Source organism: Molothrus aeneus, chromosome 7 (assembly GCF_037042795.1).
Source record: "Molothrus aeneus isolate 106 chromosome 7, BPBGC_Maene_1.0, whole genome shotgun sequence".
NCBI classification, from domain to species: Eukaryota; Metazoa; Chordata; class Aves; order Passeriformes; family Icteridae; genus Molothrus; species Molothrus aeneus.
The window spans coordinates 20,438,734-20,464,568 of NC_089652.1; the positions used below are offsets into that span (position 1 = coordinate 20,438,734).

The 25,835-nt window shown below is 36.2% G+C and overlaps 2 protein-coding genes across 6 annotated transcripts in view; both read left to right on the forward strand.

Annotated features, from left to right (window-relative positions):
• The window catches only part of LOC136558604 (sodium channel protein type 1 subunit alpha), an 87,638-nt gene extending 75,869 nt beyond the window's left edge, over nucleotides 1-11,769 (forward strand). For all 5 annotated transcript variants that reach the window (XM_066553167.1, XM_066553164.1, XM_066553163.1 and 2 more), the window contains 5 exons: nucleotides 5,257-5,310; nucleotides 5,639-5,776; nucleotides 7,407-7,511; nucleotides 7,874-8,144; nucleotides 8,509-11,769. In XM_066553167.1, coding sequence (XP_066409264.1) covers nucleotides 5,257-5,310; nucleotides 5,639-5,776; nucleotides 7,407-7,511; nucleotides 7,874-8,144; nucleotides 8,509-9,677 — 1,737 coding nt within the window. In that variant the 3' untranslated portion in view covers nucleotides 9,678-11,769. The remainder of the gene's footprint in view (nucleotides 1-5,256; nucleotides 5,311-5,638; nucleotides 5,777-7,406; nucleotides 7,512-7,873; nucleotides 8,145-8,508) is intronic.
• Nucleotides 11,770-13,661: 1,892 nt separating this feature from the next.
• The window catches only part of TTC21B (tetratricopeptide repeat domain 21B), a 34,149-nt gene continuing 21,975 nt past the window's right edge, over nucleotides 13,662-25,835 (forward strand). Inside the window, exons 1-11 of the mRNA XM_066553306.1 lie at nucleotides 13,662-13,742; nucleotides 13,923-14,052; nucleotides 15,035-15,145; nucleotides 16,340-16,506; nucleotides 18,664-18,786; nucleotides 20,212-20,369; nucleotides 20,764-20,848; nucleotides 22,304-22,402; nucleotides 22,989-23,181; nucleotides 24,128-24,225; nucleotides 24,733-24,933. Of these exons, the coding sequence (XP_066409403.1) occupies nucleotides 13,662-13,742; nucleotides 13,923-14,052; nucleotides 15,035-15,145; nucleotides 16,340-16,506; nucleotides 18,664-18,786; nucleotides 20,212-20,369; nucleotides 20,764-20,848; nucleotides 22,304-22,402; nucleotides 22,989-23,181; nucleotides 24,128-24,225; nucleotides 24,733-24,933 (1,446 nt within the window). The remainder of the gene's footprint in view (nucleotides 13,743-13,922; nucleotides 14,053-15,034; nucleotides 15,146-16,339; nucleotides 16,507-18,663; nucleotides 18,787-20,211; nucleotides 20,370-20,763; nucleotides 20,849-22,303; nucleotides 22,403-22,988; nucleotides 23,182-24,127; nucleotides 24,226-24,732; nucleotides 24,934-25,835) is intronic.

A 25,835-nucleotide genomic window follows, 5' to 3' on the forward strand; every position in this document is an offset into this window, starting at 1 on the left:
CAAATATTTTCTTACATGAAGGCTTAGATTCTTAAATTATTGGATTTTTTGGGAGGCAAATGAGGAGAAATTTGCCAATCATTCCCACAATTCCAAAGGAAAAATTCATCTAGACCTACCACAGGGGGACCTAGCTCTCATGGAGAACAAGCCTGTTTGTCCAGTATCTACAATGTAGAGATCTTGCAAGAGCATGAGACCCTCACATAACGATGGAGGATTTTTTGTGTGAGTAGAATGTCCATGACAACAGCACTTAATTTTTCTGTATTGCTAAAATGCTTGTAAAATCATCAAGACCTTTTATTTGACATAGCAGAAAAAAACAGGGGCGTTTCTGTCATTGAACAAAACATCACCCCTGCATCTTTTAGGGTTTGGTAAGTAAGCCACTAGGAGTTATTTTGCAGTTATAGAAGGACTGAGAAAGAGTATCAGCTTGATTTTCAGTTAATGAATTAAAATATAGAGTATCTATGTTTTTTCACCTTCAAGAAAACAAGGCCACAATTCATAACTGTTTGAGATTCTTACATTGCTTTCTCAATCAAAAAAGACTGATAAGGTGATTTTCTATTTGATATATAAAGTACTTTGGATCAAACTCTAGAATAAGCCTCCAAAGCCATCATGTCAAAATAAACATGAGACTTGAATAGGTATATCAATCATAGCCCTAGATTTTCCTGTCCTTCCTAAACAGCTTGCAGCAATAGAAAGAAGACTAAATGCAAAGGTATGACTCAGTTAGAGGTACACATTTCTGTGTCAGAAACAAAGATAAAGCTATTGAACGTTTAGCAGTTGGCCTAAAATTATATACGGAGCCTGAAAAATCTGATTATAAAACCATGGTTGCAAGTGGATATGCTTTCTGTTTGCCTAAAGTAAGCATTAATGGCCTTTCTACTGAATTCATTTGGTTCTGCACCTCAACAACCTGAGGCACAGACTTTTAGTAGTGCTGGACCTGAGAAAATAACCCCAGGGAAGTCAATATCATTTTTCTAATAACAATTTCTGTGAAAAGTATCAGTGCGTGAATTACTGATACAAGGCCAGAAGGCTAGAAAATAAATACAGAAAGCTTCCTCTTATTCCTCATTATTTCCATTCTCCCTTCTGCCCTCTGGCTCATGCCCTTTGAGTCAGCCAAAGAATGCTGTAAATCCCTTCAGCTTTTCCGAGTAACAGGAACCATATAACTTTACTATCTGTATCACAAATTGGAGTGAATACTAATGGAAGTTAGAACTATTTTTATGACAAAAAATCAAAATGAAAACAAGCCAAAAGAATTTCAAACCAAGGTACTGAGGGCCTTATTATTCTGGGAAAGACAAAAGTCAAAAATTGTGAAACTGTGAAATTTTTTTTTAATGTCTCTGGCTGTATATGGGTCTGTTCATCACGGAAAACTTTTTTTTTTTAAGAGTGATATGGAAAAGAAACATATCTATTTCACACAGAAACACTCAAAAGCAGAGAGAGAATTTCAGAAAGAAGTATTCTGGGCTCAAAAAATGCAAATGTGTGATAGTGATTTAAGCAAAAGGAACTCTCTAACAAGCTCTTTCTTGAGTTTACTCGGCAGTGCTGGTGAATGACTTTCTTGAATGAGGAAAAGAACATTACCTAATTTTTCATTGACATTTCCTGGATTTTTTTCTTTCATGGGAGGCATTATTGTGTGGAAAATCTTTAGTATTATAGCAATGTTGTAATTCTTTCTGCCCCAAAATACAGCCTAACAATACATGTCATTGATAAAACCAAGTTTTATGGACTTTGTTGGTCAAACTGTTTTTCAGAATTCTTACATAGTTTGAAGTTGGAGTAGAATCATTCATGCCATCAATCATATAAGTACAGATTTCTTATGTAAGATTATTTTTCTTTTATAATATAGCATAGATCATATTGGTTTTTTGTGGATCTTCAAGATTCTTTTTTTCATTTCTTGGTCTGAACTTGCTTGAGTATTTCTCTGTCCCTAAAGAGAAGCATCAAAGCAGAGACAGATCTGCTGGAGAAATTCTCTTCACAATTGTCATGCACCAATGAGTGAAGAGGAAGAGGTTGGTGTACACAAAAAGATGTGGCATCTGCCCTGATAATTGTATGGCCTTATGCCTTTTAATTTGAACCTAGTATTTGGATTCCTTGGTAAGTAAATCTCCCAGAGACTGCTTTTATCCTGCTCACCAGGAAAAAATGTGGCAAACCAGCCACAAAGCACAATATTATTCTCTACTGTTACTAATATCAGTAAGACAACACATCTCTTGAATTGTATGGTAAAAAAAAACAGAAGCTGAATTCTAAGACTTAAACTTTAGGGTACTTTCAAAGTTCCAACAGGTTAGTATTTTAAAAGCAAGATGCTATTGTATCTCCAAATGGGAATGTGAATCTTCGTGGTGATTTTTTTCTGGTAAAGAAATTGAGTGTTAAAACTCCAGCATGACTTACAACTTCATAAGAAATTATTTATCAGAGGGAAAAAAAATCTATGATTTTTTACCAATAGTAAAGGAGATGGAGGATTTTTGGTTTGTTGTTTTTTATAACTACATTTTGAATCTGCATTTGAATGTGTGTCATTGAAATCTCCTTGGCAGAAAAAAAAAAACTTTGGAACAGATGCTGACTTCAGTTATACTGCTGTAATCTTTGAAATCAATTAATTACTCCTGATTTAGTGTTACTGAGAATATACAATACATTTTATATGGTGATATGCAAAATGGAAACTAATCATTTGATCTCTTGGTCATTTTCTGTGTTATTTTCTTTCAGGATACAAAAATACACAAATGATACTTTATTTCTTTTAAAGAGAAGACATTGCAGATTAATATAAGCAGGTCTATGCATCTACAGTAGAAAAATGCTTTCACTGAATGGGATATTTTGACTCTCTTTCTTAATTTCTTCAAAATTTTTAGTATCTTAGAGTTTTATGAACCTCATTGTGGAAATCATAAGATAGCAGTATGTTATATTTCTATTTTTCCACCCCACACTCTTTTCAAGTTTCCTTTTTAACAACAACAACAACAAAAACAACAATAATATGGCTCAGTTCAGCTGAGTTCTATTCAGCTCTATTTCCTATCACTTGTTAAAGGGTGCTGTTTGTTTATAGTGCAGTACTTTAGTGGTGATGGTGAAGCTTAATGTTTTAAAATTAGTCTATCTTTTTTCATTGACTCTACTTAGTCTAGGCTACACTAATACATTTGCAAAAAAATCAAAAATTATTCTGTTTTGCCTGGAGAATGCTTTGCAAAGATCATGAGTCTGAATCAGAGGCAACAGCACACATTTTGCACAAGTGCCACTCCATCATCCGCATCATCTTTCTGAAGTAAAAGTCTGCCCATTATTTTCACATGGTGTTTCAGACTGAAGTGCTCATTTCAAGTCATGATATTCCAAAAAATGTAAATAGTGTACCAAGACAGAAGCAAAAGTAGCACTGTAAGACATGATGTAATCATCTTTCCCTATTTAGACCTTGTTAGATGAAATGCTGAATCCTGTTTTAGTTGCCATTGCAAAAGATTAACCAGTGCAACAGAGCTCAGAGCAAAATAAGGAGAGTGATCAGAGTTCTGGAAAACAGGAGTTGCATGGGAAGATTGAAGGAACAGTGATCACTACCTAAAAAAGAAGGACAGCAACAATCAATTTGCAAAAAGTAAGAGATGCTGCATGAAGGTGATTCCTGGAGTTCTCCAGATATGTAATGGCTATGACAAGTGAGTCTTAAATGGCAACAGAAGGATGTAAGCATTAGGAAATAATCAAAGGAAGTGCCAGAATACATACTTTTTATAAAGTTGTGGTGTATTCACCATTAAAAGCCTTTGAGAACAAGTTAAGCATATATTAGTAATTACATAAATAGACCTTATCTACCTCTCCTAATCCCTTGCAGTCCAGGTATTCCATGAGGACTTTAAATTCTTCAGCTGACTGCTACTTGTTTCAGATTTATTCTTGATTTATTGGTCCTCTGATACTACCTTTTGATTTTACCATCACACTGTTAGTTACCTGAGCTTTATATTTCCTGTGTTGACCCCAAGATGTGAAAGTTGCTGCACACTGCATACGTATCTAAGGATAATCATGCTCTTTTCAGTATTCCACTGTTCCAAAAGTGTAAAGGACCTTTCCTTTAAGAAAATAATTTCTTCTCATTTTAAGTTCACTTTAGGGTGATGCCAAACTGCTCCATGTCCTGCATAAAAAAAAAGTTTTTTGAAACTTCCACTAGAAATGAAACCTGAAGATGATGGTGATACAGTAATAAACATGGATGAGTGTTCCGTTCCTCATTGTATCCTGCAACTGGTTTCTGTGGCAAGGAAAATAAAGGAACCAATGATCTGCAGTCGTGTTTTGCAAAATTGTAATGAGGATTAAACAGCATAGAATTATTTCCTTTTTTTGCTCTACTTTTGGGCACAACTGGCCAAAAATTTCTACTTGGAGATGTTGCCTTAAAGGGATATCTAAAAGGGAACTAATTGCCACAAAAGAGTAAATTACTTTCTGTTTCAAACATTCTGATGAAGCAATCTACACCTCACTGTCAAATATAAAAATGTGCAGATTCTGGGCAGAGAAAATACCTCCAAAATTTCAATAAATGCTGTCATTTATGAGGCATGTTAAATATTCAATGCACATGAAACACTTCCTACTTCTTTATCTTAGAATGTATGAGACATCTAGGCTCTGTGAAGCACAAATATATTATATTTAAAGTGAACATAGAATTGCTAAACCAGGTAAAATCTTTCAATGTATAGTCTGATTATAGAAAAATACCTTTTTTGAGATGATCAAATTTTTAGTTCCATTTTGTTTCCACCTTTCTGACTTGGGACAGAGGAACTACATATTAGTCTTAACTGGTGGCAACTCAGTTACATAAGGCTATACAACCAGCTGTACATAGCTCTTGCAGTTGACATGATTTGATGAACTAAAATGCCATCTATAATTTTTGTTAATTAGAAGTGAGAAATAAATTAATCATACTTACTGTTTAAAATGTTCATATGTAATACAAAGTAATGGGATACACAGCAGTATATCTGATGAGCAGCTAAATACAAAGCCAAGAGGCAAAACACTTTGGAAATCTAATGATACTAGTTATTCCTGGTGCTGTACTGAGTTGCTGGAAATTATTAAATGAATTGTCTTTAGAATGCTTAAACAGGTGTGTACTGTTTACAGGCTACATTTAAAGGCTGGATGGATATTATGTATGCAGCTATTGACTCAAGAGATGTAAGTACTGCAAATATTTTAAATTATCTTTTTTTCCCTGAGGTCTGTCTGTCTACAAGTGTGTATTTATCCTAAATAAGCAAATATATCCATACAATAGAATGAAAAATGAGTATGAGGTTCTGTGGTAACAAAATGTGAGCAACTGAATGCAAACTGCCAGGTGGTATCAGCAAGAGGTAGAATAGAAAAAATATATTAATATAAGTGATAGGAATATTGTCCAAATACAAAATATTGGTGGCACTTGGTGCAAGGTTGCCACTTTTTTGGTTGGAATTTTCACATGAAGTCTTAGGACTCATATTTCTCTTTTTTTTCCCCTTAGGTGTTAGATCAACCCAAGTATGAAGACAACTTGTATATGTACTTGTATTTTGTCATCTTTATAATTTTTGGGTCTTTTTTCACCCTGAATTTGTTCATTGGTGTCATTATTGACAACTTCAATCAGCAAAAAAAGAAGATAAGTATTGTTTTATTTCTCTTCTAAAGATATTCTAAAATAATGCATATTTGCAGGTGCATAATATATGGAAAGTAGCCACATAGCTTGTTCAAAATTGAAGCTGCAGTATGTTATGACAACATCATACCTGCAGTATTCATTAAAGTCATAAGATTTTTCATTTAGCGAATGGGACAGATCCTTCTTTTGTCAATTCCCAGTTTAGTCTTCCTCAAGTCATCTGCTTTTTCATGACTAAATTTCATGAAGTCTTCCTGCATGATCCAACCCCTTAATTATGTCCCTACATTAAAGCACTCATAATTTCTTGGAGTTTTTTCCTTCTTATTTTTAGTTATTCTTTGAGCATACACAAAAAAAAGCTAGCTGAAAGATAATTACATCATGCAAGTAAAGAGGATGTTTTAATGATCCCAAGTATTCAAGTTCTACTTTGTGGCACTGAAAAATCTGAAACTCTGTAGAGCAGGAGTGGTTTGTAACTATTTCAGGACCTTTTTTTTTATCATTTCACAGTGCAGATGTAGATAATCTCACTGGTACAGATGGTCTGAGTAGGAAATGCTTGCCTTTAAAATTATTTTCTGTAAATAGATCAAGCAATAAAAGCTCAAGGACCAAAGTAGCTATGAATTAAAATTTTTTTTTACTTTACTGGACTGCATCACTTTCTTTGCATTTATGTTAATAATGACAAATACTAAGCAAGATTTCTGGATGCTGTACATGTAGAAATGTAGAGGTAAATGGTCCGGGAGCCTGTCCAGTTTATGGTCCATGCATTCCCACATCTTCAAGCTTCCCACACAGTCATCAAAATGGGCTGTATCCAGTCCTATGTGTGCATTGGCATTCCTGGAATTAGATGTCTGCAAGTATCTCTTATCTCAGAAAAATTTTCCTCAAGATGTATGGGAAGTCTCATAGATTTTCATTCAAGCTGTCTCTAACACAAGATTACTATGGATTTTGATTGGAAATATGAAAGATCCATAATTCCTTCTTTTTCTTCACTGTCAGACTTCAAAGGCAGGTTCATGCTTTTGCTAAATAGAACACAGAACTAATCAAAATAAAAGATTTAAAAGAGAGCGTTTTGCTGTTAATAGTACCAATCTTCAATCTTCAGCGAAGTTTCTCCAAAGGTTCTCTCATAATCCATCTTCTCAAGAACCTTGAAGACTTTGGGCCCCAATGCTAATGTGATTGCTAAACTAGAGATTCCTAAAGCACATTTCTATACTGACAACCTGATTTTGTCTTTTTCCTTTGTTTCGCTACAATCACAGTTCAGAAGTGACAGTATTGAGCAGCCCAGACTATCTGAATTTATCTCAAATACTCTTTACTGTATCTCTTACTATAAAAGAAAAGAGGTAATGGAAATGATATCTTGGAGTTCCCAGAAAATAACCATAAAAAGATGTTGCTTGCATATTTTTTTCTTGTTTTGAGCACTGCAGTACTGGATGTCCAGATTTCTAGACTAAATGCTTAGATTGTAGACAGATGCATTTGATAGCTAAGAGATTTTTCCCAATTTAGTCTTCTTGATTTTTGAATCACTCAGTTTTCTCAGCACTGCATATAAATGTGATTATAACCAGTTCTGATTTTATGTTTTTACTTTGGAGGTCAAGACATATTTATGACAGAAGAGCAGAAGAAATACTACAATGCAATGAAAAAGCTGGGATCCAAAAAACCACAAAAACCTATACCAAGACCAGGGGTAAAATTATTTATACACATCAGATGAATAGCTATTTACAAAGAGTTTTATTAATACAGGGAGAGTAGAAATATGCCAATTGAAAGTTGTCAGTAACCAGGGCATTAGTCAGCAGAAATGGAAAACAAAAATAAAACAAAAAAAAATTTTTCACTTACAACTATTTTATATATGAATATGCAACACAGGAGGCCAAAATAAGTTGTTGTATTTGAGTACTCAATTAGTAACTAGTGTACACTAGTTACAATTTTATTGAAGTCTTATAAGCTTTACCGCATGTGGTTTTTTACTTTCTTCTAACAGGAAATATAAATAAATTACAGTTTGTATTGGATGTTTCTTTTTTCTTTCTTCCTCAGAATAAATTCCAAGGAATGGTCTTTGATTTTGTGACACAGCAAGTATTTGACATCAGCATCATGATTCTTATTTGTCTTAACATGGTTACCATGATGGTAGAAACTGATGACCAGAGCGAAGAAATGGAAAATATTTTATACTGGATAAACCTCGTGTTCATTGTCCTTTTCACTGGAGAATGTGTTCTGAAATTAATTTCACTTCGCCATTACTACTTCACTATAGGCTGGAACATTTTTGATTTTGTGGTTGTCATTCTCTCTATAGTAGGTAAGTCTTGTTAATTAAACTAAAAGGAAGGTAAAATGAACAGGAGGTGAACTTTTACTTGAACAGAGCTATATGTTGAGCTTTTGCCATTGCAAGATTTACAGCCAAGTCATTCAGCTTTACATTTTAATTTGTAATTTAGCTAAACCAACCATCAAAACTGTTATAATCATCCAACATTTATTGCACCTGCAAATATTAAGTATAACTGCTAAAACAGAAAGTATGCCAATGTAATCTACAGAAAATCTTTAATTGCTACATAAAACTGCCAATTTTAAAACTGTGCTTCTAAATTTCTATTGTGATATGGAGATTAAGTGGTAATGTACCTTGGTTTTCTTTTCTTTTTTTTCTTTTTTAGGAATGTTTTTGGCTGAGATGATTGAGAAGTACTTTGTATCTCCCACACTATTCAGAGTCATCCGGCTTGCCAGGATCGGTCGAATCCTGCGCCTCATTAAAGGCGCTAAGGGAATCCGCACTCTGCTTTTTGCTTTGATGATGTCTCTTCCTGCTTTGTTCAACATTGGGCTGCTGCTCTTCCTGGTCATGTTCATCTATGCCATATTTGGCATGTCCAACTTTGCCTACGTCAAGAGGGAAGCTGGGATTGATGACATGTTCAACTTTGAAACGTTTGGCAACAGCATGATCTGCCTGTTCCAGATCACCACGTCCGCTGGCTGGGACGGTTTGCTCGCCCCAATTCTCAACAGTGGGGAGCCAGACTGTGACCCTAACAAGGCTCATCCAGGGAGCTCTGTGAAAGGTGACTGTGGCAACCCTTCTGTTGGGATTTTCTTCTTTGTCAGCTACATTATCATATCCTTTCTGGTAGTGGTGAACATGTACATTGCTGTGATTTTGGAGAACTTCGGTGTTGCTACAGAAGAAAGCGCTGAACCCTTGAGCGAGGATGATTTTGAGATGTTCTATGAAGTCTGGGAGAAGTTTGATCCTGATGCAACACAATTCATGGAATTTGAGAAATTGTCTGATTTTGCAGCAGCACTTGAGCCTCCTCTTCATCTACCCAAACCCAACAAAGTCCAGCTCATTGCAATGGATCTGCCCATGGTGAGTGGTGACAGAATTCACTGCCTTGACATCTTGTTTGCTTTCACAAAGCGTGTTTTGGGGGAAAGTGGGGAGATGGACGCCCTCAGAATACAGATGGAAGATCGGTTTATGGCATCCAATCCTTCTAAAGCTTCCTATGAACCAATTACAACCACACTGAAACGAAAACAGGAGGAGGTGTCTGCTGTTATTATTCAGCGTGCTTACAGACGTCACCTCTTAAAACGAACAGTGAAACAAGCTTCCTTTATCTATAACAAAAATAAAACTGAAGGTGGGGCTGGTCAGGGTATGAAAGATGAAATCCTTATTGACAAGTTAAATGAAAACTCATTTACAGAGAAAACAGACATAACCGCATCAACAGCAGTTTGTCCGCCTTCTTATGATCGTGTAATGAGGCCAGTCAAAGAAAAGCATGAAAAGGAAGATAAAGATGGTCAGAAATAAGAGCAAATAGCAAGAAAAATCATATATGTGCAAAGTAGTTCATAGCCTGTAAGGATCGTGTGTTTGTGTCAACAGGACTCCTGAAGGAGGTCTATGCCAAACTGACAATTTTTACAAACATACTGTACATTAAAGGTCAGTGCCTATTAAAAGACAGTGACCCCTTGTCAGTGACTGTAACTGTGATAAGAAGAAACAACCTTGACAGGAGGTTACTGTTCTCACTACCAGCTGACACTGCTGAAAAGGAGAGAAAAATGGCTACACAGACTGTAGGGACCAGTTAAATGGGTGTGAAACCAAGTATTTGTGTGTTTAGCATAAAACAATATGGTAACTCTATCCACTGTTTGCATTTCAACTGCCACATACTTCATATTTTTACAAAATCTGTGTTGGTGGATTCATCTTGTTTTTATTCATATGTTGTTTATTATATGTGACTATTTTTGTAAATGGGGCTTCTGTTGGGGAAGGGAATCAAGTACACCTTTACAGGTACAAGGGCCAGGTGTTCTATTATACAGCTAATATACACACAGAAATTATTTGCATGAAGGCATGCTGCACTTACAGATCATGCATGAAAATAACATTAAGTCACAAAGAACAACAGATTTTTTTAGCACAGTGTTTCTGGAAAGGAATAACAGACTTTGAGGTGCTTAATTAATGTATTCATGTTGTTTCATATTCAAACAAGTCTTAGTATGCCTGTAAAGTCCTCTACAACTCACAAAATTAGTAAATATGGTTTACTTTTTGCACAGACCATTAAGTTTCAGAAGGTGCAAACTTCTTCCTAGGTCTGGAGTCACAGATTTTGTCTTTGTCAAATGTCTTTCTGCATATGAATACTAAATGAATCTGCCTCAGCCCACCAAATTGATCAAAAAGAGCCCTCTATGAAGTTGTTCTGCTTTATCCTGCAGTATTGTTTAGCCATCTTCAGCTCTCAGTAAGGTTGATGTTGTACACGTAAACGAAAAGCCCTCTGCTATGTAAATAATTTTTAACCTGTGGTGCATGTTTGAGCAAACAGATAATGACTTTAGCACATTTATTGCATCAAATATGTACCACAATAAGTGTAGTGTGCAAGCATTCAACAGGTAAAATAATGTATTATCTACCATTATAGATAGTTTGGATGCAATCAATGCATGTTTATATTGCCTATGCTGCTATTTCTTTGACTGTCCAGGATTCTTGAACATGGGAAGCCATACATCAGAGCTAAATAAAATAAACTACTCAAAAAGACCTCATTCCTCCATACCATTGAGCAATATTTTGCAGCTGTTTAGGAGCTTATTTGTTTTACATTTCTGAATTTTCAGTGAAAAGCATATAGTGTATATCCAAACTGTACAGATGTTGAAAACGACTAAAACTGTTGAAAATAATGTTAGGATTTTATAAGCAACTATAAATACTGTAAAAATCATTTTATTTTATTTTTCAGCATTATGTACATAAAACAAGAACTGAATTTTATCTTCAGGTTAATGTCACAACATTTTTGTTACTTTCAGTCCATAGCACTTTTTCACAGAAGAGCTCCAGAGAACAAGACATAACTAAGTGAATGAATAACTGTAGGATCTTATTTTTTACAGTATTTGCCAACATATAAATAATTTCTGCAAAATAAGTTCATAATTTGCTTCTAAAAAGCTAAGTTGTTTTTTTATTTTTGCAGATGGGAAAATGGTCTAAAGTTCAAATTGAATGTCTAAGCAGTGCCTGCATCATAAGTTTTCAGATACAACCTTTCTTTCAGAGAATCCTGAATCTTTTCTCATGTTTACTCACAGATTTTTTTTCATTCATGCTGCACTAGAACAGTTCTAAATATTATCTAGGGTCCACAATATTTTTTCACAAAGAGAAAGTAGCAAAATTGTATAATCCAATCCATCAGGACATTTTATGTTTCTTACACAGGAAAATTAAATATAGATTACTTTTATTAAAATTATTGACTAAATCTGTATTAGTGAACTGCATGCAGGAAAATGCTATTACCCTAACTGAGGCTAAAGAACATTATTAATGCGTCAAAATAATAAAGATTACATTTTTTATTGTACGTTCCTTTTGTGTTTATTATCTGATATTAATATAAAGAAGGGGATGCTTTTAAACCACAGAATGAGAGAATACTGAAAACGTCTACAGCAGCTATGCAGTTCTTCCATGTAGGAAAATCTTTGGGACTTGCTTGTTAGTCTCTAATTAGGAGTTTCTTACTTGAAGAGTGTTAGACAGTGAGCATGATGCCTCTGCATGTATCAGTAGCTCTGCCCTGAGTGACTCCATGCAGCAGCTCCATGCAGTGGGTGCACAGCCATCGATACCAGAGCTGCCCTCCGTGTGTCCCAGGAGGCTCTGAGCACTCACAGGAATGAGAACTGAGCATTCAAGAGTGTACAAAGACAAAATGAGGGCAGAAAATAGGACTAGATCCATGACATTCCCCAGCTTGGGTTGAGAGCCAGTTTATTCTTGCTGGGTGCTGTTCACAAAACAGGCTACGGAGCATCTCTCATGTGAGTGCATTTCTGAAAAAGAGGAAATGGTGAAATAGTGTTGGAATGAATAAATCATTGGTCTTTTCCTCAGGAATTTTAAAAATCACTCTGGAAGCACCTCATTCCTAGAAGCAACCAGGTACCAATAGGGGAAAACCAAATGCATCTGGAAAGTGGGCCCGTTCCTTAATCAATTGCTTCAGTGAATTTCTCAAAATATTAATTTTACATGTTTACATAATTTTATATTGCATTTCCCTACAACTTACAATGAAAACAATCATAGATGAATACTGAACTTCGCATTAAATAAGTTGATGAGAGCTGTAGCTTCCACATTTCTGCACGTGGCTAATGCAGAAATAAAATTTCATAGCATTTTCCCTGAAATTCATCAACAATTTTTCAAGGGAGGGAACTTTTTCTCTGTAAAATTGTTGTGAAATACATTATGAAAAAAGAGGTCTACAGCTTTGATTCCAAATACCTAAGTATCAAAATGAAAAGATAAGTATTTTCAGATTAATATGTGGACAGAATATGTCTTAAATAGTTACCTTAAAAAGTATGTAAAAAATCCCAATTTGTTTCTCATACCTCTAATAGATTTTAAATATTACAGAATCCTAAATGGTGCTTCAAAACAAAACAAGCAGAGCTTAAACACAGCAGGAAAACAGAGGATTTTCTTGGCCAACAAGGAAAGCCAAGAATGCTCACTGCATAGGGCTTCTTTGGCACCTTCCTGATGGAATGAGAGTTTGTGATACCTTCCTGATAGGATGAGAACTTGTGACAAAGGAACTGCACGTGTAATGGACTTGCTAGGAAAGGTCACTCTGAGCACCCTCTGCCAGAAGAGCCAAGCCAGGCTTCTCCTACAAACTCCGCACAGGTTGGGTTCCGCTCCTTGTCCCTGGCGTCATCACTGCCGGCTTTCCTGGTGGACAGACTGTGCTCCCATTCCAAAGGAATGCTCTTTAGCAACCTCTGTTTCTGGTGTCTAGAAATTACGGCTGAGGGTGCTTTCACCTCCAGAGGAATACCCTAATTTTACTAGTCTTTGCAACTCTAATCTTCCAGGAGGAACGAAACGGGGGGTGGGTGTTTCTCTCTCTGATTTCACCTTATTGCTATTGTATTTCTAAGAGAAGTGCCACATAACTTGAAGTGCTCAGTTACACTATGAAACGTATGGAATGTGGGCCGCTTAGTCCTACGTTCAGCCAAGAAAAGCAAGGAAACAGACACATTCCCAAATTCCCAAAGCTTCCGTTCGGCATCCCGGCTGCGAGCGCTCCCGAGGCACGGCCGCCTGCCCGCCGGCAGGGGGCGCCAAGGCGCCTGCAGCCTCCCGCCCGCTGGCTCGGGCCCGGCCCGCGGCTCCCGCCCGCCGCCTTCCAGGAGTTTCTCTTCCCGTGTCTCTCCCGCCTCCTTCCTGCCCACACCAATGGCAGGGCGCCGTCCTCACCCTTCCGGAGCCCCCCCGCAGTGGCGTCGGGTAGCGACGATGGACGCCGAGGTGCAGCAGGTGAGCATCACCGCCGTCCCGGCCCGGCGGAGGGAGCGGCTGGAAGGAGGGAGGGATGGGAGCGGCCGGGGGTGCCGGGCGGGACTGCGGGCGGCCAGGACGGGGCGGTGGGCGCGGTGTGCCCGGGGCCGTCCCGGGGCGAAGCGTTGGCACCGGTGACCCGCGGCCGCTTCCCCGCAGGCGCTGCTCAATTACTACTGCCAGGAGGGGCTGTTCCAGCACGCCCGGGCCGCGGCGGACGAGGCGCTGGCGCGGCTGGGCGCGGAGCCCGTGCTCCTCTTCTACCGGGCCTACGGCGCGCTGAGGGCAGGTAACGGGGCGGGCCGCTCCTTCCGCAGCGCTGGGCTTCCTTGGCTCGCCTCCCAAAACTTAGCCCTTAGTCCGCAGGGAAACGCGGTGTTGGGCAGTCTGAATGTGTGCCTTGTTGAGTGAATTACCCGTGTGTTATCATCTGTCTCCGCTCCTCCCCAGTTTGAATGAAAGCGATCTAGACAGCATCGTATCAAAGTGAGAAATAACAAATACTTTTCTTTTTCATGGTTTCATGACCATGGGTCAGGTAAATGGGTTCCTTGAAAGGAATTTGAGCCCTGCCCAAACTCATATTGCATTTGATTGGAAACTCACTAGTGTCTCCCAGCTAACAGTTCTTCCCTTCAAAGCCGCTGTGTTAGTTTTGTTGATCCTCTGTCCCAGGGAAACTGACAGCTAATACCTAGTGGGGGGATCTTTGTGTAAATTATACTGTTCTGAAGGGTTTATTTAGCAACGTGTTTATTCGAAGGATGTCAGAAATATTAACAAGTAACCCAACATGGGGAGGGCTGAGACAAGTCTATGAAGGTGTACTGGTTTTGAGAGAGTTTATCTATTCCCAAACTCCCAGATGTTTTTATGTAAGAATCTTGTCATTTTTCAAGATACTGCCTATTTTGCTAATATTTAATATTCACACAAGTAAGGGAAAAATACTAGTTATGTAAAGAAACAGGAGCAAAAAGAGCTGCTCAATAACCTCTATAAAACAATAAATATTATTTTCATCTTTCTGACAGTTGGCAGAATTAGCACAGAATTAGTTGGCATAATTCAAGTTCTTTGCAATGAGATGCTATTTTCTTTCCTGTGTCTGTTTGAAAGACTTGCACAAACAAGTGAAAGTGGGTATATGCATAAGGAACAAAAGCATGGAAGAAAAAATAGAAGAGAAAATTTAAGTCAGATTGATGTTTGATGATTATACTCTTTGTCTTGGAAAGGGTGATAGCTTATTCTGTGCTTTTTTTAACTAGGTGATGTTCAAGAAAGTATTCGACAGTTGGAGTCTATTAAAAACAAACCAGAGGTGTCACTTTGTACAATGATGGCTCTGATTTATGCCCATAAAAAGAGCCCTAATCCAGGTATGCCTGATAAGACATTCTGGTTCATGTTTTAGACAGCTCTGTGTGAAAGCTTGAGGGTTGCAGGCTAATTCTGCCTAAGTTAAAAAGGTTTACTCTGGCTTTGCATTTGACATAGGATCTATTACTGAATTGAGTGATGTTTACCAAGATTGTAGACAAAAATACCAAACCACTAAACTCTGAAGCATAAGAGTGAATGTTAAAATAAAACACACACACCCACACACAAAATCTTACTTATTCACTGTGATGAAGAAACTTTGAAGGAAAAAAACAAATTGAATCAAGCTTCTTGTGATTGCTGTTCACTCATGTCTGATATTTGTAGTTTTGAGTAGAACTGCAACTTGAAAAGTCTTTAAAGCCATGCCATTTCTATCTTTTAAATTATTCTGACCATACAGATGGAGAAAATAATTTTGCGAGTTTTGCTATTCCCTTCTCCAACCTAAAAGCTGGAATTATTTTGTTAGGAATTACATTCTCAAAATAAGAGTTGGTTTATCAGGTACATTGAGTGGTTGTTAAACTATTGCTGTAGTATCTTTCTCACTATGGAGATTTATAGCTGCTGCTGACAGTTTGTTATACAATTTAATGTGTAACAGCTCTGACTAATGGCATTACTCTTATTCAAATCCCTGAGGATTAATATTGCAGGACAGCAAAATTATTGTGGATATCAAGACTCTCTGAGAGTGAGAGCCTTTCCCTCATTTATTAGGTGGGTCACCGTTGTCACAGCAGGAGATCAGGTTGGCCAGGCAGCTTCTGCCTTTCCCAGTGCCTGGCTGGGTCTGATCCCCTGGGTGTCCTGATCCCCTGGGTGTTGCTGTGTGATGGCACTCAGTAACCTGACCCATGACCTTCCCTGACACCAGGCTCAGTTTCATAGGCCTGTAGTTTCCCAGATCTTCCTTCCTGTCCTTCTAGATGGACATCAGGTTGGCTAACCACCAGTCATGTGGGACTTGCCCAGTTCTGGGACCTCCCCATCAACAGTGTTGTTGGGAACTCTTCTGCCTTTTCCATCTGCACCTGCTAAATATTACTGATTGGGTGGGGCTGTCTGCATGTTTATCAATGTACAGTACAGAAACAGTGTTGATCTGGAAGCCCTTGGCTTACATGCTGTTCTTTTATAATATTTTGAGAGGCTGTCAACAAGACCTGTGTACAAAACCTTTTCAGATCGAGATGCTATTGTGGAGCTGGATGCAAGACTGAAGGAACAGCGTAAAGCAGCAGGACAGCAGGCTCTGTACTATGCTGGCTTGTTCTTGTGGCATCTTGGTCGCGAGGACAAAGCCCGTGAATACGTTGATAGAATGATCAGAGTTTCTGGTGGTGGTAAAGAGGTAACTGGTTCTTACCTTTCTGTAATGTAAAAGATTATTAGGACAGTGCATACTCTGAAGCTAGACTTATGGCATTAATGCTGTTTGGAGGTTATCCTGAACTATTTTGTGTTCTAGTACTTTCCTTCTTAACTGTCATAAATTCATTTGACGCAACTGAGTAAATTCCCATAATTTTTTTTTTGTTAACTAATATTAATTTTCCGTTAGTAAATAATAATGATTTAATAAATTAAAATAAATCAGTAAATGGAAATAATATGTACTTAAGCCAGTATTGCTACTTGCTACCAAACCTCATAATTCCTAGCAAAAAAATAAGCATGATAGTCTTGCTAGAGGGAGACATCTGGATCTGAAGGCTCAAAAATACCCAGAGGATTGGGGATATAAATTGTTAGCTGTTGTAAAAAGCAAAATTTGCCTAGGGTTTCCCTGAAATAAGTGGTATATATAGCATTGTCTTTCGCACTTATATACAGACATTACAATTCATTAAAATCTTGAATCTCTAAAGAGATTTCTGAAAACTTACTATTTTATTTTTTTAAAGGATATATCAACTTCAGTTCAAGGAGAGAAACATAAAAAATTTGGGTTATTTTTTGTAGTTAAACATCTTTGAGGCAGAGCTGTTAACATTGAATGCATTATTTTACAGTAATATCAAACAAAAATGTTCTGCTGTATGGTTCAGTACTTTGTTCAATTGTAATTTATAGTTTTGTGTTTGATCTATTACATGAGCTAGAAATCTGCAACTATTCTTCTAAACATTAGTTTCTGAAAGTATGATTTAAGTAATGGCTTAGCTTTCCAACTAACAGTGGTTAATAATTTAAATTGGTAGTTATTTTAAATAAGAACTAATCTATCGGCTAATTTATACTAATGTAAAAATAACTTATATTAATGACGAAGTAATTAAGGACATCACAAAGCAATAATATGGTACTTCCTAAAAAGACTAAGGACTAGGTCCTTTTGGTGAAATGACTAGGTCATTTTGGTGAAATAGTGGTATTTATGACTTTGCTTATTGAAACAATCGTAGTTTGATTTTGTTTGCTTGTTTTAATTCTTAGGAAATACTATTTGGGTATCATGCTTAGTGTGAAATATTTCCAGCTGAAGTTTTTAAAAATATTCAAAGTAATTAATTTATGTTTTACAGACAGATGCATAGAAAAGAAAAAGTACATTAGTATTTAAATATATAGATTTTTTTTTAAGAAGTTCACTTATGATTAGCTCTTTTTCTAGTTTGGTAATATGAAATTATGTTTAAATGTTTACATCTGATTTTTTGGGAGGTGGTTCAGAGTCTTTAAACTTGGTGAAATATGATTTGTTTAGTATACACTTATTTTGATAAGATAGTTTATGTATTCCTTGTGTGGAAGTACAACACCTGCCTTTTAAAAAAAAAAAATGCTGGAGTATATAAAGTTCAGTCTCCATTGCATAACAAAATCATGACCCTGATTGTTAACAATTAAAAAATACGGCTCTTCTACTAACCTTTGATTTTAAATACACTCCAAAATAGATTGTATTTAGTTAAGTTATAATTAATGTTTGGAACACATAAGAGAAATTTCATTCATTACAAGTAGTAAGTTCTGCAGTGAGAAGACACACTTTGACTTTTAATTGTTTAGGTGTTCTTTCTAATAATACTTTTGAAGATTTGAAAAATGTCAAGAGTTTTGCCTTGCACATAAAAGATTTTCTTTTAAATCAGAAAGTAGAAGAAAAACCTCAAGTTTCTCCCTTTTTGCAGCACTGTTTTGTTTCTCAGTGTCTCACATAAACAAAATATTAAGGAAACGTTGTGCTGAAATATTTGCAGAAAATATTCTGTCTAATGTGGTCATGTTTGTGAAGTTTTGTTCTGACTGCTGAGCGTGTTAGACTTGTTAGGTGCCATTGGTGTTTTTTTCTAATTCTGTCAGTAAATATACTATTTGGTTAATTTAACTCTGGAATAAATTACCCAAGTGTTAGGTTATGCTAAAGACTGGTTATAATTATGCCTCTGAAGCAGTTAAGATAGATACTTTAAGTCCCCTATTTAGGTTATTTCTGCTTTTTGTACCTAGTGTAATTTTCTATTACCTAGTTAGCAAAGAATTCCAATTTGTATTTTGTTAACAGGGGTTAATTTTGAAAGCATGGCTTGATCTCACCTGTGGGAAAGAAACTCACATTAAAAAAGCTCTGAGATACTTTGATGAAGCACTGCAGGAAGGCAATGATGTTTTTGCACTGCTTGGTAAAGTAAGTTTACTTCACTGTTTAAACTCTTCCTAAATGTCATCTTAGTCTTGTAGATTGGAGAGATGCTGATAAGAGTAGTGCATAATGAGCTTGTCCAAGGAACAGAGATACAGTTCAGACTCTGTAGATACTTTCATGTTCTTTAGACACCAGTGTGAAAAGAAAGGTATAGTAAAATTCAGTCACTCTAAAGGTGTACTGTTGTTATGATTTTGCTATGCACACGAGAAAATCTTTCTCTTTATATGTATAAAATGAGTTTCAAATCACTTGAAAATGTAAAAGTGTGTAGTCTCTTCCTTTTTGCATGGGGCTACCTGTGTACATTACAGAGTTGCTGTCTGCCAAAATGCAATATTTAAGCACTGTAGTGTGATTTTTTTTTAATATTGTGAACACTCTTTTAAAGTTCTCATTAGTCTATTTCATGTGTTCATATGTGTTCATGTATAATCATCAATGATTATATTTCATTAAAGGAGTGGCATGAATTGTTTTCTTTACACATCGCAGACATTGTTACTCATTAACATGATTTTTGTTTAGTATTCCAAAGCTAAATGCAGAAAAAATTCTTCAATGAATATTAGAAGACTGAAGTTCAGGAGAATGTGCACAATGGTATTTGGTTAGATGTGTGTGCTTGGCTGCATGTGGACCATTGAATTAGATTAAGAGTATATGTCAAATGTAGTTACATACTAATTAGGGTTTAGACAGACATGAATCTCACTGGGGCTTAAAAAATGAACTCTCAAAATCTACTGTGTTTGCATAATTTCTGTCTTAAAAAGATGAACTACAATAGCACACATACAGTCACCTGGAATATGGTAAGTAAATTCAAAGCATCAAAGCAAAACAGGGTTTAAATCCTAAATTTATTTCTACTGGAATTAATTTAAATGTCTGATTTTTGACTTCTGAAAGTTTTGTATTTGGAATACCCTGTAAATCGCATTACAGTTAGAAAATTGTTAATTCTGGCAACAACAGTAGTTACCTGCTGAGCATGGGTTTTTGCATGGTACATGCCTCAGAGCTTGAATAAATGTTTCATCAGTGGGTTATGTTAAATATCCTAAAATTGTGGGATACTTCATACAAAGATACTTGAAACCTAATGAAGCAGTTTTACTCTTTAGCTACGTCTGTCTTTTTCTTGCTTGCAACTGACAAGTAAGTTGTCAATACTGCAGTTACCTTTGTGACGGAGCACCTACCACACACACCAGGCTTTACACATCATCCTTTGCTATTTGATTGTTGCACTGTGTCTAGTTGTGATGGATAGGTAAAACTATTACTTCAGGAAAGACTGCTTTCTCTAGTTCTTTTTCCTGGTTTCTGTATGAAAGAATTTCTGAATCTTCTCACCTGTGTGAGTGTACAGGCTCTTGATATGGCTTCTCTTCCTTCCATTAGGCACAATATTTTGAGGTCCGACAGAATTACTCAGGAGCTCTGGATATTGTGAACCAGATAATTGCAAACTTCCCAAACTTCATTCCTGCTTTCATAAAGAAGATGAAGCTACAACTTGCCTTGCAGGACTGGGAGCAGACAATTGAAACAGCTCATAGGTTGAGTATGAAGTAGCACACCACTAAGTTCTTTTCTTGCCATGTTTACACCAAAAGGACACTTTGAAACAAAAGTAGATAGGTTTCCATTCATTATTAATGAATCTGCATTAGTTGCATCAGTTTTTTAAAAATAAATTTGAAGTAAATAAAGTTTTATTAGAAACCAGCCTTGCAATTCTGTGAGGATGCTACATCAATATGTGAATTCATTCTGGATGGAAGAGGATCTTTCTTGAGATAGGCATGAAATAAGAGCTCTGCTTTCAGTTGAGATACATGATCTAAAAGGGCTGTAGAATACAAGTTTTCCTATTCCTGTTTTAGGATAAAATAGATGATTGAGTAAGTGTTTGGTTTGGTTTCTTTACATTCACCTTTTGTTTGGTTCTAGACTATTGCAGAAAGATCCCCTCAATTTAGAAGCCATAAGAATGGAGGCCCTGCATCATCTGTGTAGGGGAGGAAATATATCTGAGGTGAGTCTTTTTATTAGCAGAATGGTGAGCACAACATAATGCATGTGGCATCTAGTCCCTACAAAGGCTGTCTTCTTTATGTATTCTCCTCATACACTTTGGCTGGTCCTGTGCTGCACTAATCTGCAGGAGATATATTCATTCACCTGTTCTCATTTGAGTGGCTACTCTAGGTTATTGCTGGGGTGTTTTCTGGATGCAAAGGAAAAGATTATTTTTAACCTTCATCTTTCCAGAGAACAGGTGTCGAGCCAAACAGAAATCTGATCTGGACACCTGACTGAATCACGTTGATTTGAATCATCAAAGTGATCTTTTTTGTGTAAATTCTCTTTTGATAAATTCATGCGTTATTGTAAGCCTTTCATTATTTTTAAATATTTTATTAATTGAAATAAGGGAAATTATGAGGTCTTGTAGTGATGGATTTTTGGAAGCAGGTCATAGTTTTTACACCAGTGTTTTGTTCACAATTTTTTCACAATTATTGTGGGGCTTTTTCAGCTCTAAGCATTCTACGCTATTTTTCCTTCTATTCCCAAGATCCATTTTCTTGCACAGGAGTATACACATGTATTTTGTATGTACAGCACTTGTGCCATTTTTCAAGAAGTTCTAAAATAGCTGATCTAAATTGTCACCAAAAATTCATTCTGTATTTTTTCTCATGCAAAAACTAGTAAAATTTAGGTGGAAAGATAGCAAAAAATAAAGTGTTTTCATTGTGTTGTAGGTATTTTCAAGTTGTAGAAGAAAAGGTATTTATGTTGCTTAACACATTTTCAGTTATTGCAAAGAACTCAGTCGTTAGCCTCCTTACAATCAAATTTAAGTCTTGTGCACAATCATGGGAAATACGAAGTAGTAAGAATTGCTGAGTCCAGTTGAAGGCATCCAGGAAGGAACTTTGCTGGACATAGTAGATTGTTAACTAAAGATTCTGGAGTAAAATGTCACATGTGACTAAGAGCTATGTCTAGGGATAAATTTCAAGGCCTGTTAGATTTACACATTTCATATTAAAAAACCCTGAGTACCTTATTATTGTATGTCCAGAAAATCCTCTTAGATGTTTTGAAGAACTTGGGTTAAAATTGTGAGCACTTGGAAGTGCTTTGCTTTTGAGCACGTGTGTCTGTATCACACTGAAGCCGAAACAGGATTCACAGATCAGATTCCTCAGGCTACCTTGCTTTGTGGGACTCCTCTGTTATACCAGACTTAGCCCAAGCCTTTCACCTTTTTAGAGCATGGATAAAGGACACATGGTTTGCTTTATTGTCACTTTACTATTCCAAAGTATTTGCATAGGAATTCTCAAGTCTAACTCCTCAGCCTGAAAACCTCAGAATTTACATTTCAAGATATTAGCACATAGTAAAAATGTGAGCAGTTTATAGTGAAAACTTTGTTAATTCTTTCTATTACTTATTATATTATTCCTTTTTCTCCAAGGCTTCAGCAAGACTGGGAGACCTGATTAAAGCACTGGATAGATTAGAACCACGTAATTCTGAACTATTCTGTAAAATGGCTTTAGCTTTCAGTAGAACAGTGAGTATGCTTTTTTTTTTCCCTTAAGCAGCATACAGCTGTCTAGATATCCTGGTTTTCTTCTATTTTTTGGTAGCAGATATTAAATATCTGCTAAAAAGTAGACAATTGTGGACAGTTGAAATAGATTAACTCATGTAGCCTAGGTAACCACATTTTTCAAGTCTTATATTTAGCATGAATTACAATGTTTAAGCCATCTCATTCCAAAAATGGTTTTACTCCTTGCTTTTAAGTGAGGAACAGTGAAAATACACTCAAATGTTCACCAACCATCTTCTTACTGTACAAAACTGACAAGGTTAATCATGTAACTTGAAAGTGAAGGTTTCTTTAATCTGTGTCTTTATCAAAAGTTGCTATAAAGAAGCACTCAAAGCAACTATTAGTTATTGTATGGTATTATATATTTATGTTTGAATCCATCCCACATTAATGTCACGGTTTTTATAGAATTAGTGCAGGCTAATTTATTCTTACATGAAATGATGTTGTCACTACTGCTCTGGCTATATTCAGTGTGTTTGTCTAATTGAATCCAAAACCTAAGAAAAGCTTAAGGCTTAAAGATTGTTCTTACCATTAGTGTGGCCGGAACCAGCTCATCCTTCAGCATACACAAACCTTAGTACAAAGAGCATTTGATTTGGCATCTGACAATGCAGAATTTGCTACTGAACTTGGCTACCAAATGATTTTACAAGGGAAAGTGAAAGAAGCTCAAAAATGGTACAAGACTGCTATGACACTTGATGAAACAAGTGTTTCTGCACTAACTGGTAAGGTCTTACACTTCCTTTTGGTTTTTACTAGACAACGTTTTTTGTCCAAATTTTCCAATTACTGGTACTAGGAAAATCCAAAACTGTTAGAACAGAAGCACTGGGTTGTTTTCTCAGATTCATTGTGTGCTTTCTTCCTTGTGGCAACAGTGTCTTCTTACTGAATATGTCTTTTGGTCTTGCTTATTAAAAAAATCAATCTTTTCTGTTCTAAATTAGAGCTCTCAAAGTAATAATAGGAACAGACATTTTGCTGTCTTTTACTGACTTTATTATTTAATTTCTGTAGTACCAAAGAACTAGAGAACTCTTAGCCATTACAAAAAATAAGAAAATCAATGGCATGATGGAACAAGCTGTCCATATCCTTGTTTTGTCCAAATTAGCTTGAAAAACATAATCAAGTCAAAGCATCATACTTTAGATATGTGTGTTGCATCCAAAAAACTCCCACTCTATAGCAAGTCTCATATGTATCAAGAAAATGGAGAGTAAATTGTCATATTTCCCTGTCAGACTTTTCCCTGTATTTTTTCCTCCTTGTCTGTGCCATGGCCTTAAACAGTATTAAAAACTTTAGATTGCAGGAATGGTTTGTGTGTGTGCTTGAGGTTGTTTTCCTTCTTGTACTTGTTCTGAATTTAGAAGCCAGACTTTATGGTGCTTCTGCATAGTCTAGAACCAGTTGAAGATTCACCATTTCAAACTGCTATATAGCATATTAATGTATCAATCATGTATTACCTACCCTAGGTTTTTCTGAGTATGTAAAATTGGCATTACCCTAAGTCTTGATCTATTCTTTCTAAGTCTTGATCCATTCTTTCTTTTCCTGTCACTGCTTTATGAAAAGATTGAGGAGAGGAAAAGTTAGTTCTGGAAAAGGAAGCATGTGCTTGACTAGGAGGATGAATTGGCAATAAAGTCTTTCCATGTGTTACAGGAATTATCCGTTGCCAGCTAATACAAGGGCAATTAGAAGATGCAGAGCATCAGCTGGAGTTTCTTAATGAAATTCAGCAGTCCATTGGGAAATCTGGGGTAGGAGGCATCTTTCTTTACTGAGATACTTTGATTACAATCTGAACTGTGGCCTTCTAACTGTTACACCTTCTATATTTCAGTCACTTGAGTAGAGCATTCTTAATGGAGTACTGTTAAGTCTAAGTTTCAGTTTCTCTTTTTATTTAAGTCAATGTGTTGTTTAACTTGGCAACCAGGCTGTTTGCTTGCAGAGCAAAAACATCACTTTCTAGCTGTGTTTTTTCTCTGAACATAATTTTGATATGTCAGGGAGGGACAAATATTAATTATTTCCAGGATTTTGTGATCAGACAAATGTAAAGGTTCTTGCACAAATTAAAGGAATTAATTGATAGAATAATCATCGTGTCCTTTACAACATGCTAAGTGTCTTAAGAGTATCCCTCAATATAAAGAAGAAATGGCTAACATTAATAATTTTGTAGTATTACATGAGTAACAGATGAATGTATCTGGAATATGCAGAATGTTTGAGGGTTTGTGTTTGTTTTTTCTTTTCTGTAGGAATTATCTTTCCTGCATGCAGTCCTAGCTATGAAAAAACATAAGAGACAAGAAGACGTTTTTGTTTTATTGAATGATGTTCTGGATACTCATTTTTCATCTTTGCATGGATTTCCTCTTGGTGTGGAATATTTTGAAAAACTAAACCCTGATTTCTTGCTAGAAATTATTAGAGAATATCTTAATTTTTGTCCAGCACAGGTAAGCACCTATAGATTGCATCTGTCTAAGAATGGGAATTTTTCATTTTGAGAACAGTTAATCATGATGCAAAAAATTAGAAAATTTTCCTTTTAAAATGTGAATTTGTTTGAAGTAAGAATATGTTTTGGGATATTACACCACTTTTTAGTCAAAGTAATGATGAAAATACACATTTTGTGAAGCGAGCAAGTGGCAGTAATGACACCTGAGGAAACTTGGGATATTTATTCAATGCATTCTGTGTGTGCAGTTGCACTGTCTTAGTATCTCTTAGGAAACTATAATGATACAGTGAATAGAGCTATCACATTATGAAACTAGGATGTTCACACCGACCACCCTATCCATGAAATATTTTTGTTGGCTTAGGATATTTTTTCAATATACGTAAATTCTTTCTTCTGTATGTTGGTAAAAATCAGTGGAATACTGCCTTTTTTTATTATTGCTTATTCCAGTGAAAAATCTCACTTACTTAGGTGGCTGAATTTGTGTGCTCTAGTTTTAGCAACAAAGGCATATAGAACTTAATAAATTGAATGGGGACCTGACATCTTTAAAGCAGGAGAAACACATTAAAAGTTTCTTTAAATAGTGTCTTCCTTAAATAGAGTATTCTTCTGAAATAGCTGGGAGCTGACTTCTATTATCCTGTCATTATTTCTAGCCTAATTATAGAATCTTTCCATAAATATGTTTATGTAGAGTTTTAAAATCTTAACAGGAAAACAAGTAGTTTTCCATTGTTGTGAGCTGCCTCGTCATCTATAAGAAAATGACAATATTTGAAAGTCTAAAACATCAGTAGCAGTGACATTTTCATGGCACAGATGGCCATGACAGAAAGTGACATTCGATGAGGTTTTGCTCTTATCTGAAGATTTCCCTGGGATATGTTC